We start from the raw sequence: 14,737 nt of genomic DNA, 5'->3' as shown, positions 1-14,737 counted from the left end.
TGGGATTTAAGCCTGCAGCATCTATGTAAACCTTTGCTATCTTCCAAGTATTTCTTTGCTTAGATAATGGGTTTAAAAAATAACACCTTGCCTTGTTTATTCTTAGTTTTAAGATTTATTCAAAATAGGCACCACTTTATTATGATTGAAGTGGCTAAAATTGACATCTAGATAATGCTGAAGTTTGAATCTAATTGTGGTTTCTACAGATATCGTTCTATTTTTGCATAGAATATATATAATTTTGCTTGTGTATAATATGTTTACCACAGGATACTGTGATGCTTTTTTCTGCTTGATGTTGTAAAGTGCATTAGTGTCTGATTCCCAGCAACTGCATATACACAGTTTGTGATGATCCTGTTTGTATTTTTTTTGACTGATCCGAATTGGGAGGGGGGAAAAAGGTGTTATGGCTCTTTTTGCGTAAAAGGTACTACGTGAAAGGCCACTGTGGGGTTTTTGAGCCTTTGTGGAACAAAGTGAAAACTGCCTAAGCCAAGGTTTTATTTCTTACATGTTTAAATTAGCTTGTCCAGTTCTTTATTGCTGAGGCTGATTCCTACCTGTGTGACTGTAACTTGGAGTACAGGTGGGGCCAAACAGAGACAGAAATGGTGTGACCTGAGGTAGGCTGGAGGGAGTGCTGCTTTATGGGTTGGGAGCTACAAGAAGCAGCACTTGGTTACCAAGCAGGATTAGATGCTGAAATCATCTCTGTTCCTCTTCTCTGGTTTTGCTTCTGCCTTGTTTTCTTACTCAGGGGAAAACTAGTAAAAGGCTTTTGTTCTTTTGATGAATAGATTGGGAACTGATGGCCAAGGTACAGGTCTTTCTAATTTCTTGGAAGTTTTGCGCATTCAGGGCTCATCTACTGTGTACTCCCTGACATAGTAGTTCGAATCCCATTGACCATCCTTTTTTGTTATGATAGGAGTGTATATATTATAACTGTTAACATTTTCTCAAGTATGTAAATAAAAAACCTGCCTTATGCCAGATACCAAATTAATGAGGAATATGCTACTCATGAGCTACCTGTGGAAGAAGGGAGTGAGTAGCAGAGCTCTCCAGCAGGGAACATGGCTGTATTTATTTATAGCTGGCCTGGGGCTGCTATAGCCAAGCCGCTTTAAGCAGAGTGGGACAGCTGCAGCCCTGCATCGTTGTGCAGATGTTGTAAGCTCTAGAGATTATGGCTAATTATGTGTGGTGGTGCCTTTTATAATAATTAACAAAGGCAGAGGGAGCAAATGTGTATTCAAACTAGAGCTTGAATGCTTGTGGCTTTGTTATTTTTTTTCCCTAGACAGTTGGTTCCTATCAAAACTAATGTGAATTGAGTATCTCAATCTCATATTGCAGTTCTTATAAATCTTAGCCCACACCCTAACTGAAAATGCATTTTCTTTTATTAAAAATTACTCGGGGCGGGGGGGTCTGTGTTAATTATGAATTGTGAGTTACATTGCTAAGGACTTAGGTTATGGGAAATTGGTTACTAGACATACACAGCGTCTTATTACTGTGCATTTCTGCCCTCATTTGATTGCTGGTATGTATTAAACTCTACCACTACTAAATCTGGACTTATTTTACACCAGAAGATATATGGATTTGCCTAGTGTGCAAATTTTTAGGAGTAGTAACAACCCCTAAAAAGCCTGTGCAGGTGATCAAAGGGTCAAAGAAAGTAAACTAATATATGGCATATGTAAGCACGTATATGATTGTTATTTACCCTTTTAAAGTCTAAAGTATATAAAATGTAACCAGTACTAATGTAGGTTTGGGGTTTTCACTGAAATTAGAACTTTCCTAGACAAAGCTTTCTGTCTACCTTTTTCTTTTGACATAGCCTTTTTATTACAGTAGTTGAAACTCGTAAGTAATTTTTTTAATTGAACTGTTGGCTTGAGGAGTAGCAGCTGAATGGCAGATTAAAATGTTGTATACCTAGAATACCTGACAAAGCAGCAATACAAATTATCTTTGTGTTTCCTTGCTTTCTCAGTTGGAGGTGCGAGAGGAGACCAGTAGCAAAAAGGATCTTAAAATTCAGTGTGATGAAGAAGAATTCAAGATTTACCAGCTGAACATTCAAATTCGTGAAGTTTTTGCCAACCGCTTTACACAAATGTTTGCAGATTATGAAGTATTTGTCATTCAGCCCAGTCAGGACAAGGAATCTTGGTTTACAAACAGAGAACAAATGCAAAACTTTGATAAAGTAAGTTGTAGTAATAAGATATGTCAATGTAAGAAGTAAAACAGTATTCAAACCTAAGGCTTTGTTTATTGGGCCATCAAATGAAAAATACTATCAAAATTGTAATTTCTTTCTTAAATTTCAGTGTTCCCAAGGAAAATCACATTTTATGTGTTGTGTGGAAAAATACATCATGTGTAGACTTAGAGAGCTAAAGATACTCTTTGAAGCATACTGTAGAAAAATACAGCTTGCTCTAGAAAAATAGCTTAGAAAGCCTCACTTCAGGGCCAACCTCTACATGAAGATTAAATATCACTACTGAACACTGATTTTTAACCAGCGGAATTGCTGAATGTGTTAATGAAGTAAATCACGACCCCAGATAATATTTATGTACATGTACATTCCCAGCTCTTTTCTAGGGAAACATAAGACCCAGTTCTTCAAATTTTTGTACTGTCTTTACTGGAGATCAGATATTTGTCAGCAGAATAGTTCACGGGGGTGAAGATCATGTTGCAGCACTGTCTGCTGAAACATTAATCTGATTCCAGTCAAATTGTATGAAGTGATTCTCATCAGATTCATAAGCTTTGAGCTCAGCCAGAAGTACATAGTATGCACACCTGTGGTATTGTTGGTGAGGTTTGCTGAACTTCTGTTGAAATTTTTAGAAAATTGTGGGAAAGCTAAAATCAGAGTTTACTAATTATTGTGCTGTATGGTAGATGAGTGTCCTGATACTGAAGATTTCATACAGACTGCCTGTTTTGGGGATAGAACTGGTGTGTATAATAAAACTAGGCTTTAAGTGGCACCAAAGCACTCTAATATCTCCTTGATTAGAAAAATTGGTGCTTGGGTGGATGTCTCTCAGCAGACTCTCAAAAACATTCTTATCTCTTCTTGTCTGTTAGGCATCTTTCTTGTCAGACCAGCCTGAACCTTACTTGCCTTTCCTCTCAAGATTCCTAGAGACCCAAATGTTTGCATCCTTTATTGACAATAAGATTATGTGCCATGATGATGACGATAAAGACCCTGTTTTGAGAGTATTTGATTCTAGGGTGGATAAAATTAGGCTGCTGAACGTCAGGACGCCGACTCTGCGCACATCCATGTATCAAAAGTGCACAACCATTGATGAGGCTGGTAAGAGTAATGAGGCACTTTCTTGACACTTAGTGCAACTAGTCACTGCTGTTTGTTGTAAGCATTAGGTTAAGTAATGATTCATGCTTTGAAACCTCAAAAATAAAAAACCGAGATCAAAATAGCTGAGGTATAAAGCTAAATGTTATATAGGAAGCTGAGATGTGAGATGAAATTAATGTAAAGTTTAATTGAACTCAGCTGTTTTCCTGCATGTTTTGTGTGTGAAAAATGTTTGACCTTAAGAAGATAAACATTTTTCTCCTTTTGATGGCAGTCCTTTGATATTTTACACACTCTTGTACTAGTGTATCTGTTGAAATCAGTAAGAAATTTCCACCTCTTGCTTGAAATTTGAGACCCACTTTTAGTTGAGGATGTGTGATTACAGATACGTGTCTGATTAAAAAACCTTTAAAAATTAACTCTCTTACTATTTCAGAGAAATCTATTGAATTAAGGCTGGCAAAAATAGATCACACAGCAGTCCACCCACACTTGCTGGACATGAAAATTGGACAAGGGAAATACGAGCTTGGATTTTTTCCCAAGCTTCAGTCTGATGTTTTATCCACTGGACCAGCAAGCAACAAGTAAGCAAGCTATGGGGCAACAGATGATGAATTTTGGCAAGACCTGTAGAATGGTACTAAAGCAGAGATACTAGAAAGCAAAGTCATTTGTGTTTTGTTGGTTTTTTCCCTAGTGGACACAATTCAGATGATGTAAGTGGGTTGTGTGTGATGGTGGGGTTTTTGCTATGTCTCTTTGCTTCTTTTTTCCTTTTTTAAAATCTGGACTTCCTGAAGCAGATTTACTTAAGAAAGCCATATTATGTTTGAGATGGTAGTTGGTGTACTTGGAGTTACTCAGAATTACTGTCCATATAAAGAGTAGATCCCCTTATTATATCTCAGGTAGGAGCTAGCAAATGTTTTAGGATATTTTCTTAAAAAAGCTTTGAAGGGGGATGGAAAAGGCTTAAGTTGTCACTGGATAACGGAAGAGAATGGAAAAACACGAAGCAAGTGTATGTTATCTAATACTCTGAAATATTTTTGGGTTCTTTTACAGAGATTCTTTATATGTCTTTGCAGCTGCACTTGGCTGATGTAATTGATGCCAACATGTTCAATATAGCATTAACTAGAAACTTCTTACTGTCTCTGCCCTTCACCTTATTCCTGACATTTGCTTAATAATGTTCCCCAGGTGGACAAAGAGAAATGCTCCTGCACAGTGGAGGCGGAAGGACAGACAGAAGCAACACACAGAGCACCTGCGTCTTGACAATGATCAGAGAGAGGTGAAAATTGTTCAGCTATAGAGATCTGATTTTTTTCTTCCCTAATTGCCTGAATAATGCTCTGTAACCTTTATGAAATGTCTAGACAGTTACTTGCAGTCCATGTCTGCTCTCCCTGAGGTGTGTTTATTACAAATGGAGTTCCTGGTCCTTAGCAGACCAAAAATACGTAGGTTTTTTATTATAAAAATTATGTTATTATTCCCACCTCTCAGGACAAAATTATTTCATCCCATGTATAGGAGAGTTCCCTGAAAATCTAATCATATGCTTTGAGGGTGGTATGTTCTTGTAAAAATTTGAGGGGAAGCAAGGAATTAACAGTTTTAGCTGTCCATTTCCCGTTTCTAAATACCTTAAATCACCCTGTCCTTCTTTGGTGTATTTGATGGAGGAAAGATAACCACTTCTAGAGGGTGATTAATTTCATCCTAAAATCAGAAGCATTGCCTTTTGCAGTTGCTTGTTTGGCTTCTGTAGACCATAAAAGCAATCTTAAGGTGGCAAACTGACAGACAGCCTTGTGCTAAGGTGAGAACGTGAACCCCACCCATACTGTCACGTTTGTCTGCCTGTTTTTATGCAACACAATCTGATGCTGATGTACCCCTCACGTTCTGAACTGATGACATCTCTCACCACTTCTGCTACAGCTGACACAATTATTCTTTGTGCTGAAGTGATTTTGAAAGATCTGGGTGATATGAACTCATTAGAATTTGATTCATATGATACAGACTGCAAACTGTTACACTGGGTGTTGATTTATGGGCAATTCCAAGAATAGTCTGGTTCCAAATATCCAAATTAATTTTCTTGTTCAGTAACCCCAAAGCTTTGCTTCTGTTTAAATGTACGTTTTTCACTGAAGACAATGTTCTCTTGCCTTGTTAAATTTATTTAGAAAAGCCTAATTTAGAATTTTAAAGTAGTAGTAGCCTTGTATCTGTTGGGATGGTATTGTCAGTATCAAATATCTTTGTCCAGTTAATTGCCTTTCCAGTGTACTCATTACTAGAATTTTCTCATTGGTTTGTTAAAATTTTGTTGAATTTTAGTGTCATCTCTGTCATCCATAACTATGTAACAGAAAAATGTCTGCATAATAAAATACCCCTTCGAGTAGTTTCTGGCTGACATGTTCCGTATGCTCAGTTAACTCTACAGTGCTTTTTACTTAGAAGTAACAGAAATGAAGAATAGTTCATTTGCAACAGCATTACTGCGCTAAACAACACAATTGTTAAAGCATGTAAACTTCTGAGATGTCAATTAGGTAATTACAAAGGCAAAAATCTACCTCTGGTCTCTGGGGATTTTGTTTGGTTCATTTTTTTAACTGATTCCTCACAAGTTCACTGCCCTATAGGAGTTATTCTGTCGCACAAGGCAAATAATTTCTGAGGAATAAAATTTGTAAAGTACATGTTCAGGTGAGGGTACCAACTGCCAGTGCTAATCGTGCTGGTGTTTTAGGGTTCTGTGTTGCACCTTTCTGATGACACAATACTGATGGAACATTGACGACTCCTCCTGGGTGAACCTCAGACTTCCCTACTAAGTTTGAGGGAGTGGGGAGGGAGCCCTTCAGAGATGAGCACTGGGGGTCAGGTTGAGCAGGAGGCAGTGCTTTCAGTGTAGTGTTGTGAGTTGTAGACCAACAGGCTTTGGAGCAGCCAACAAAAATATGTACAACTGAGACTTAATGGCTTTTTACTTGCAGATATTTGTGCCCCGTGAAGGGCAGTGTTTACACTAATCCACTGATATAACACCATCTTTTCTTTTTTCCTTTCAGATTCATTACTTACGAATTTATTTTTATGTTGAATGCTTGGGAGTTCTGCATTGTATTATGTCTTTACTCTTTACCTTTTCTGTTTTGCATGCTTGCTTTTATTACTTCATCTGTGCTTACCACTTTCACTTTACATGGTCTGCTTGGCTTTTTGCTGCCAACTTATCCTGCCAGCACCTGGACTTTTCCATGTCAGAGCTTCAGTTGCAGTTATGTTTAGACTGGGACCAGCATGATTGGCCCTTCATGCCCTCTATAAAATCTGTGTCAGAGCATTATCTGGTATGTCCAATGCACAATATGGCTGTAATCATAGTTCTGGATAAAGATGCATAATTAAAAGTGTATGTCAGAGCTTTCTAGTGCAAGCCCAGTGGAGAAGGTGGAATTTTCCCTCTTTATAAAGATTGTGTCATGTTTGACAAATCTGTTCAACGGCATTCAGTCAGTCATAATTTCAGTGTAAGGTGAAGAGGTTACCTATTCATCTGAAGTGTGTACTAATTTGTACTAATCCTGAGTGCCTGTACAAGACTTTATCGCTAATTCACAGTTAGCTCTGCCCCAATCAATCCATGATCACCTGCCTTTCAAAATATTTGTTATTTTATTCTTGTCTTTGAGTTGAAAACAATGGTTAACTCCTTGATGGCAGTAACAGGAGCAGAAAAGCTCTTTCAAGTAGAGTGGGTTCAGGAAACGATTTTGCTTAACAATGCAGATGGCTCACAGCTGATAGATGTTAGCAGCATTTGCATTTTCATTTTGCAGCTGCTTCCTGGAAAAATAAAGTTTTGCAGTCCCCATGTAAGCCAGTTTGCCATTTGAATAGTCTTGGTCTGGGTAATTTTTACAAAATTTCATTTTATGTGAAAAAATTACAAGGCAATTGTCAGTGGTGGAGAGAGTAATTGAATCTGTGCATCTAAATATCCATGGGAGTTCATATTGTGTTTTTGTAATTCAGCAATGTGTGTTCTAATACTAGATAGACAATGTAAATGGGGATTTGAGCTCTGGTGAAAATTCTTTCACCTGAAGTGTCTCAGCCCAATCTAATACTGGATATAAAAAGGGGCCTTTTCTGAAAGAGGATGTGATCCTTTCCTCCTCATTGTACAGGGGTGGGTTATTAGATACATTTACCCTTTTCTCTTGGCCAAGTAGTCTCACTTGCACTTCTGTCTGTATTTGTCAATTTTCTACCCCAAACCAGAAGTATATCCAAGAAGCCAGGAATCTGGGCAGCACTATCCGGCAGCCCAAGCTGTCCAACCTCTCTCCATCAGTAATTGCACAAACGAACTGGAAGTTTGTAGAAGGCTTGTTGAAGGAATGCCGCAATAAGGTAATACAGAGAATAATTTTGTTCTCTTGCACCTCATGTCCATCCCTTATGGAGTATTTTGTATCCAATATGTTTGAATCCCCCTTTTCCACCATGTGTTTCTGTTTTATATTTGAAGATTTTTGCATGGTAGTGAGAAATTTACAGAGAGATAACGTATTTAGAAATTCTGCAAGGAGTAGAAACCTTATGAAGCAGATTTATGATAGAAAGAGATTGAATATTCTGATGGGTCTTTGCCATCCCACTCCCTATGTACATTTTAACACATTTCAGTTAAAACTAATGAAACAATACCATTTCAACAAGTGAATAGTCCAAAAGAGGAGCCTATGGTGAGAATACAGCAGCTTTTCTCATAACTAAAGGAAGTGAGGTAATAAACTTCTGAAGTGTAAGTTTTTAAGCATCTAACAAGCTTGGCATTAGTTTGTAGACATGCTTCACCAGTTTATATTTGACAACATATTAATCTGAAGTTAATGTTCATGTTTATACTAGTACAGTAAGGAGAGTAATTATGAAATAGACACATTCTTGCTTTAAGTCAGTGGAGGTACTATAGCAATTACATACAACTCTTCATAAAACTGTGTTTAATATGTGCCCCTATTTCTGATTCCACTTGAGTTTTCTGTGTGTATGAAACTATCCAAATAATCCCCATCAGTTAATAGAGTTGTACTATGGGGAAAATTTTTGAAGGCTCTTTCACCATGGGAATGCAACTCCAGTGAATGTAGTGATCCTGCTGTTAGCAGAGAGAGATATTGCCTGGTGAGGGCAGAGGGAGAAGCAGCTGGGGATGGAGTTCTTAATCTCAACCAAAACCATACATGCCTGAGGGAGTGTTACTCATTTGAGAGCTAGTCTAGAATAGGAACCAAGATGAAAAAATATGTAAGGGATGAGCAGAACTGATTCCCTTGTCATTTTCCCCTCAAATTTGCTGTATGATGAGTTTATTGTGACTGGAAGAGTGTACTTCAAGTTAGTGAGAGCTTTGTTGACCAGTATGAAATTGTACATAATTTAGGAGAATGTGGCTCATTGGGGAAACTGAAGAGGTACACTCCAGAATGGGTTTAATTTAATGCAAATCCCCTTCTGGCAGAACAGAGTCTGACAGGAATGACATTTCCCCTGCTACCTGAAAGCACTTGTGCACATGCGCTTCCCCTGGGAGGAAATGGACATAGGATTCTGCTCCTGATGAGTGTACCCAGCACTCATCAGGCTTCCAAACCACCCAAAACCTGTGTTTCATGGCCTTTCTGCTGGGCACCTATCTTGTCAATGTGTGACCTGCTGTTCCCTTTGTTGGGGTTACTCTGTGGAGGCTGATGTGCCCATTTGCAAGCCTCTTTTTAGAAAAACACAAGAGGTCGTGAAGTGGTCAACACTGGTGCTACCCTGGCTTGAAAACCAGTGATAAAAGTGCAGCCCTGCACTAGTGCCAGAAATATATATACACCTACTTATTCTGCCAAATCTTGTTATCATGTGCTTCCTTGTTGGTTATTCAAAAAGTGTAAGTAATCTTGGAACTTCCTGTGGAAAGAATTAACTCTCTTTTGCTGTGTCCTTTTTGAGACCAAGAGGATGTTGGTTGAGAAAATGGGTCGAGAAGCCGTGGAGCTGGGTCATGGTGAAGTGAATATCACAGGTGTGGAAGAGAATACCCTGATAGCCAGTCTGTGTGACCTCTTAGAAAGGATATGGAGCCATGGTCTGCAAGTCAAACAGGTGAGGAACAAAATATTCTTGTACTTTGCAGAGCACACTTTCTAAGTCATGCTCTTCTTCTCTGCTTTCAGACAATACCTTTTGTGTATGTATGGTTGTGTTAAAATATTCATGTCCCTCTGGCCTCTTTGTCAGTTTCTACCCCATGTCTGTCTCTATGTTTTTTTCTGGGGTATGTGCAAGTGTACATGTAGATGTGTTCCACAGATGACTTTTTGGAATACTCTCCACTTAACCTGGGGATTTTTCATTGGTTTGGTGGGGTCTGGTGTGATTTTTTTTTTTAATAGGATGGTAAAACCCCTGTTTTTGTATTCTTAATATTTTTGTTAATGAAGTTGCATAGGCTACAAGGTGGCATATGCTAAAGGTGCTGTCAGTGGGTTATGGTGTGGGGAAATTGTTTTCATGAAGGATAATTTAGTTCTTCAGAGACAAAATCTTGCTGTTTTGGTTCTTCCTGAATGATGTAGGGGTATTTAAATGATGTTTGCAAGATGACTACCTAGACATATGGGGTTTTGTATGAAATTAATAATTGTTTTTTGTGCTTGTCTGTTTGAAGTCATGTGTTGGACTAGATGGAGTTTGGAAGTCTTCATCAACTTTCCTCCTCCTTTGTACAAAGGAGTAGCAAGGACAGAGAGGATTATAACTTTTTTTCCAAAAAGAATATGCAGAATAAATGTATGTAATCCTGACAACTGTAATCCAGTATCTCTGTTCCCAGCACCCAAGTGCCAGTGTTTAAATCTGCTCTCCTTCAAACTATATGACAGTTCTCTGTGTGAAGATTTATCATGTGATTCTCTCCCTTCCCTCTTGTATATCACTTAGGATAGAAGCTGTACTGCTTTCGTCTTAGAAGACAGAGCATCAGTATACTCTGCTTCAACTCAGATTTGGGCCTTTCAGACCACCAGGCGGCCAACCCTTCATAAGGTTAATGCTTTGGATTGATTGCAGATGTTGGCAAACAGTGCTGAATGGTGGAATAAATAGAATGGTGGAATAAAATAGAGGCCTGATGGAGAAAGTGCAGTGTATCTCATAGTACAATCCAGAGTTAAAAAAATAAAAAAAGCACCACCAGCTCTCTGTGTGCTCTGGCCTTTATGAAATATGCAAAAGCCTGCTGTTTCATACATCGATTTTATTTTATTTTTCAATTATGAGCCAAGGAAGACTCTTCTTTCTCAAATGACCATAGTAATGAGGATGGCTTTCCTTCCACCAGTCCCTGCTTTGACCTCTTCCCTGCTGATGAACCCTGATTTTAGCTACCTACTGATTCTTCCACATGCTAAAGGAAACCACGCCTTCCGTTGTCCTGAGCAATGCAGGGGAGTTTTCAGATGTAGGATCTAATGCCTGAAGTAGTCTGGACTTTCAGAAGGCCTTGGTTATTCCCTTGCCCATTCTCTGTCCCCCTGCTTTCCTTAGACTGTCTTCCTTTCCCTTATAGATACAGCTTCCATCATCATTGCTATTTGGTGACGTTAAAGGAGAGTTACACAATGGTAAAGGAAGTGGGCAGATATACACTGCATGAGTTCTGACATTCATCATGGTTGTTGACATCGATTTGCTGCAGGATCCTTTGTTGCTGCTTTCTGTGGTCTGTTGCAGTTCTCCTTGCCATGGCAGCTGGTTGCTGAACACTGGACTGTGTGTGCATGTGTGTGCGCATTGAGAGGAGTGCCGTTTCAGATGTAACTCTTCACTGGTTGATATTTTTCATGCTCTCTTTTTGTGTGTTTATAAGATCTGCAGTTTTGGCTTTCCATGTTGGATCTGTCAAGTACACACAAGACACAATGAGCTTCTCTGAATTTTTTCATATCTTCACCACTGAATGCATATTTTTCATAGATGTCTCTCAACACAGTTGTTACAGACACTCTAGGATTTAATCTTCAGGAGGCATGCCACTTCTGGAGTAGACACTTGTGCCCAGTAGTTCTCTGTGTCAATTGTAGGGAGCTATAGGATGGAAGTAGTTAGATATATAGTTTAAAAAATTAAATTTAAGATTAATTGTCATTACCACACCTCTGGGAAGGCACTTAGATGATTTTAGAAGAAATTGATAGTGCAGAATTGACTACTGTTATCTCGCATGGTTTCTTTCTGCACAAAGTTGTAAATAAAAATATGGCCTTATAATATTACTGCTTTCTGAAATTCAGAATGGTTAAAACTTCACTGGGATTTCGGGATAATGCAATAATGTAGGAAGATAAGTGATACTAATTAATTTCCTCTGTAAGTAATTCCAGTTAATGTGCTGCAGAGCCCCTGTTCACTTACTGCTGCCTTTCTGCAGCTTTGTAAGTTTTTGGGATGCCATGCAGGATGTTTTAGGACAAACCCAAGAATCTTTATGGTTTCCCAGAGAAAGACTTTCTTGCACTCTGCTTTAAGCCACCAGAGGTTTAAGAAATCAACGTAATGAGCAAGGTGCACCTTTTAACATAATTGACAGATTTATCTTTTATTTTCATCCCAAATTCTAACTTCTCTTGTAGAACTGGGATATTTTTGCTTTTAAGCTTTCATTGTCCTGCTTGTGTTTTGAGATGTCCTACTATGTTTGTGATGATCCAAGTCTAATGAAATTGAGGGCGATCTTTTGAGGTTCTAAAAATTGGCAGCATGTATCTGTATCCCTGAATTACCCTGGAGGGAGCAGGTGCACATACTAGACCTGGGTAGAAGATGTTTTGCCCAGGCTGGCTCCTTGTCTCTTGTCATTTTAGTGCTGGAGAGGCAGGGAGGGAAAGACACAATAGCACAGGTTACAGCCTCAGATTTAAAACTGTATTTCCACATAGTATTTTACCAGCCTTTGAATGTCTTCTTGTCATGTTAACAAACTACAAGGAAAGAAGTTCAGTTGGCTTTTTTCTCTTATCAGAATCATTAGATCCCAGTAGTCTGACTCTTGCTTTTCTTTTTCAACCTCTTTACAGCTCCCAAGCACCTCCAACTTGTGTTTCATTTTTTATTTGTACCAATGGGTTTATAGGAAGAAACGTATTTAAAGGAATTTTTTGTCATGGCTGATACTTTCAATGAGGATATAAACTTTTTTTTTAATTCAGTTGTGATTTCTTTAACTAATATGTTTTTTAATTTTAGGGAAAGTCGGCTTTGTGGTCTCACCTGTTACATTATCTAGAAAACAGACAGAGGAGAACTACATCAGGCAGCTTCAGTACCTCGGGTAAGATTGGCATCTACTGGAAGAAGATGATAAAACGCTCTGAGTAAGAGCTGCCTGCAGATTTGCACCATGCAGAGTTTATTTCCTTGGAAATACCCTTCACTCAATATAACTGAATCGACTATTCTGTCCACTGCAGGATTCATATGGGCTTGGTGTATTATCTCAGGTTTTTTTGTGAAAATAAACTGCTTTCTGTTGAGCACACTTTTTTGAGTCTGGTACCTGACTACTATGGTAGTCAGAGACCAGAAATAGCTGATGCTTCACAGATAGTCTTTAAAATGGGTTATTCTGATATCCCACCCTCTGTGTGACACACAGTCATGGCATGACTGGCAAAGCAAATGATGTCATGGGTGGAGGTGGAAGATGACTGTAAGCACATAAAACTGTGCTGTACATCCTGAAGTTTTATATCCTTGCTTGAAGACCAGCTGAATAGTAGGCTTATTGTTTATAAGAAAAAAAGACTTTTAAACAAACTGAAGAAACATTCACTTTTGTTATGTCAAGTGTTGCAGTATGATTTGTTTCCAGAGTTATTAATGTAATTTTTAAACATCACTTCATGTTTCAGATGGGGGCATAGAATGTAAATTTGGAGAGAACAATGAGTTTGAGGGAGGTAGTGGGTGCCTTTTATTTCTTATTTAAAGTTGCTGTAGGCAAAGAGCTGAGCATTACTGACATGCACAGGATTCTGTAAGCTATCAAACCCTAAGATTTGGAAAGAATTAAGGTCTTCTAAGTGTCACTGGATTCATAGTGGTTTTGCTTATGAGAATGAACTTAAAATCAGTTTAATGCTTTCTAACTTGAAGATGGAGGGCAGGGACTGTATTTAATATACAACTTGATTCTAGAGAGGAATTTAAAAGATAAGAGTAATAATATTACTTGAAAACCCCAAAATGTGCTGTTTGAAAAGTAGTCGTGTTACAGGAGTGTGCAAATTAATAGATCAGTAAGCACATGATATGTGGTGTACTGAGTAAAACATGTTAAAAACCCTGTTTTTTAGTGTCAGCAGTGCTGATTATACTACACAGAAGGAAATAGGTTATTCTTTAGAAAACAACACTTGATTATTATGTTTTAAGCGATTTGGTGTCATACCAATTTCAGCTGAATCAAAGCTTATTAATGTGTTGATGCTCAGTTTGTGCTGATCTGCATAACCATCTGTGTGTATTCAGATTTTGTGTCATTTGGCGTGGAAATATCCCACAGTATCTTCACAGAGTCACCACCAGTGCAAATTGGTGTTAATTCACCTTCTTTTTTATATTGATTTTAAATGGATTTCTACTAACAAATTCTGTTCTTCGGAATCCAGGAATACTTCTTGACTCAGAAAGGCGAAAGTCGGATACCAGTCCAGCCATGTCACCTCTTAGAATCTCTCTCATCCAGGATATGAGGTAAGTTTAAACTATTAAAACCAGCACAAACACCATGAGATTTGCTTACTCATTTCTGTGTATACATTGAGTAGTGTAGTGAATAAAACTGTAACTTCTGCCCAATGCCTTCTGTTCAGTACATCAACAGAACTTCTAAAATAACCTTGAAAGGATTTTTCCTTCCTCATTTTTCCTTACCAGCATTTCATTTTTTCAGTAGGGAGGAGTGAACTGAGGGTTTGGTTGCCCTATTAAATTACACCATTTGTGTCTTGTATGCAAGAAAAGCTACTACTGAGCATGCAAAGACGGTATTTAATTTTCCAAAGCACTCAGCCATAAATATTGCAGTGAGAAGGTCTAGAATAATTCTTAAATCATGTGAGACAGTGGGCCTCGTTTAGAATTTTGTAAATAGGGCACTGCATTGCAGGTATTTCCATTTCCAGCTCTTTCTCTTTTTGAGCTAGATATGCAAAGATTTTCAGTTGTGCTGAATATTAAGGTGATTATGTTTCCTTTTGCAATAATTTACCTGACATT

The 14,737-nt window shown here is 38.2% G+C and overlaps 1 protein-coding gene across 5 annotated transcripts in view; it reads left to right on the top strand.

Annotated features, from left to right (window-relative positions):
- The window catches only part of DENND5A (DENN domain containing 5A), a 67,867-nt gene that overhangs the window by 37,639 nt on the left and 15,491 nt on the right, over positions 1–14,737 (top strand). For 3 of the 5 annotated variants that reach the window (XM_071558940.1, XM_071558938.1, XM_071558943.1), the window contains 9 exons: positions 2,015–2,230; positions 3,130–3,364; positions 3,807–3,957; positions 4,577–4,670; positions 7,685–7,816; positions 9,410–9,562; positions 10,400–10,504; positions 12,704–12,788; positions 14,128–14,212. In XM_071558940.1, coding sequence (XP_071415041.1) covers positions 2,015–2,230; positions 3,130–3,364; positions 3,807–3,957; positions 4,577–4,670; positions 7,685–7,816; positions 9,410–9,562; positions 10,400–10,504; positions 12,704–12,788; positions 14,128–14,212 — 1,256 coding nt within the window. The remainder of the gene's footprint in view (positions 1–2,014; positions 2,231–3,129; positions 3,365–3,806; positions 3,958–4,576; positions 4,671–7,684; positions 7,817–9,409; positions 9,563–10,399; positions 10,505–12,703; positions 12,789–14,127; positions 14,213–14,737) is intronic. The other 2 variants (XM_071558942.1, XM_071558941.1) reach the window with 1 other exon arrangement.

The sequence above is a fragment of the Pithys albifrons genome, chromosome 6, assembly GCF_047495875.1.
Source record: "Pithys albifrons albifrons isolate INPA30051 chromosome 6, PitAlb_v1, whole genome shotgun sequence".
NCBI lineage: Eukaryota > Metazoa > Chordata > Aves > Passeriformes > Thamnophilidae > Pithys > Pithys albifrons.
The sequence above is the reverse complement of the archived record's forward strand: the minus strand, read 5'-3'. Positions and strand labels throughout refer to the sequence as shown.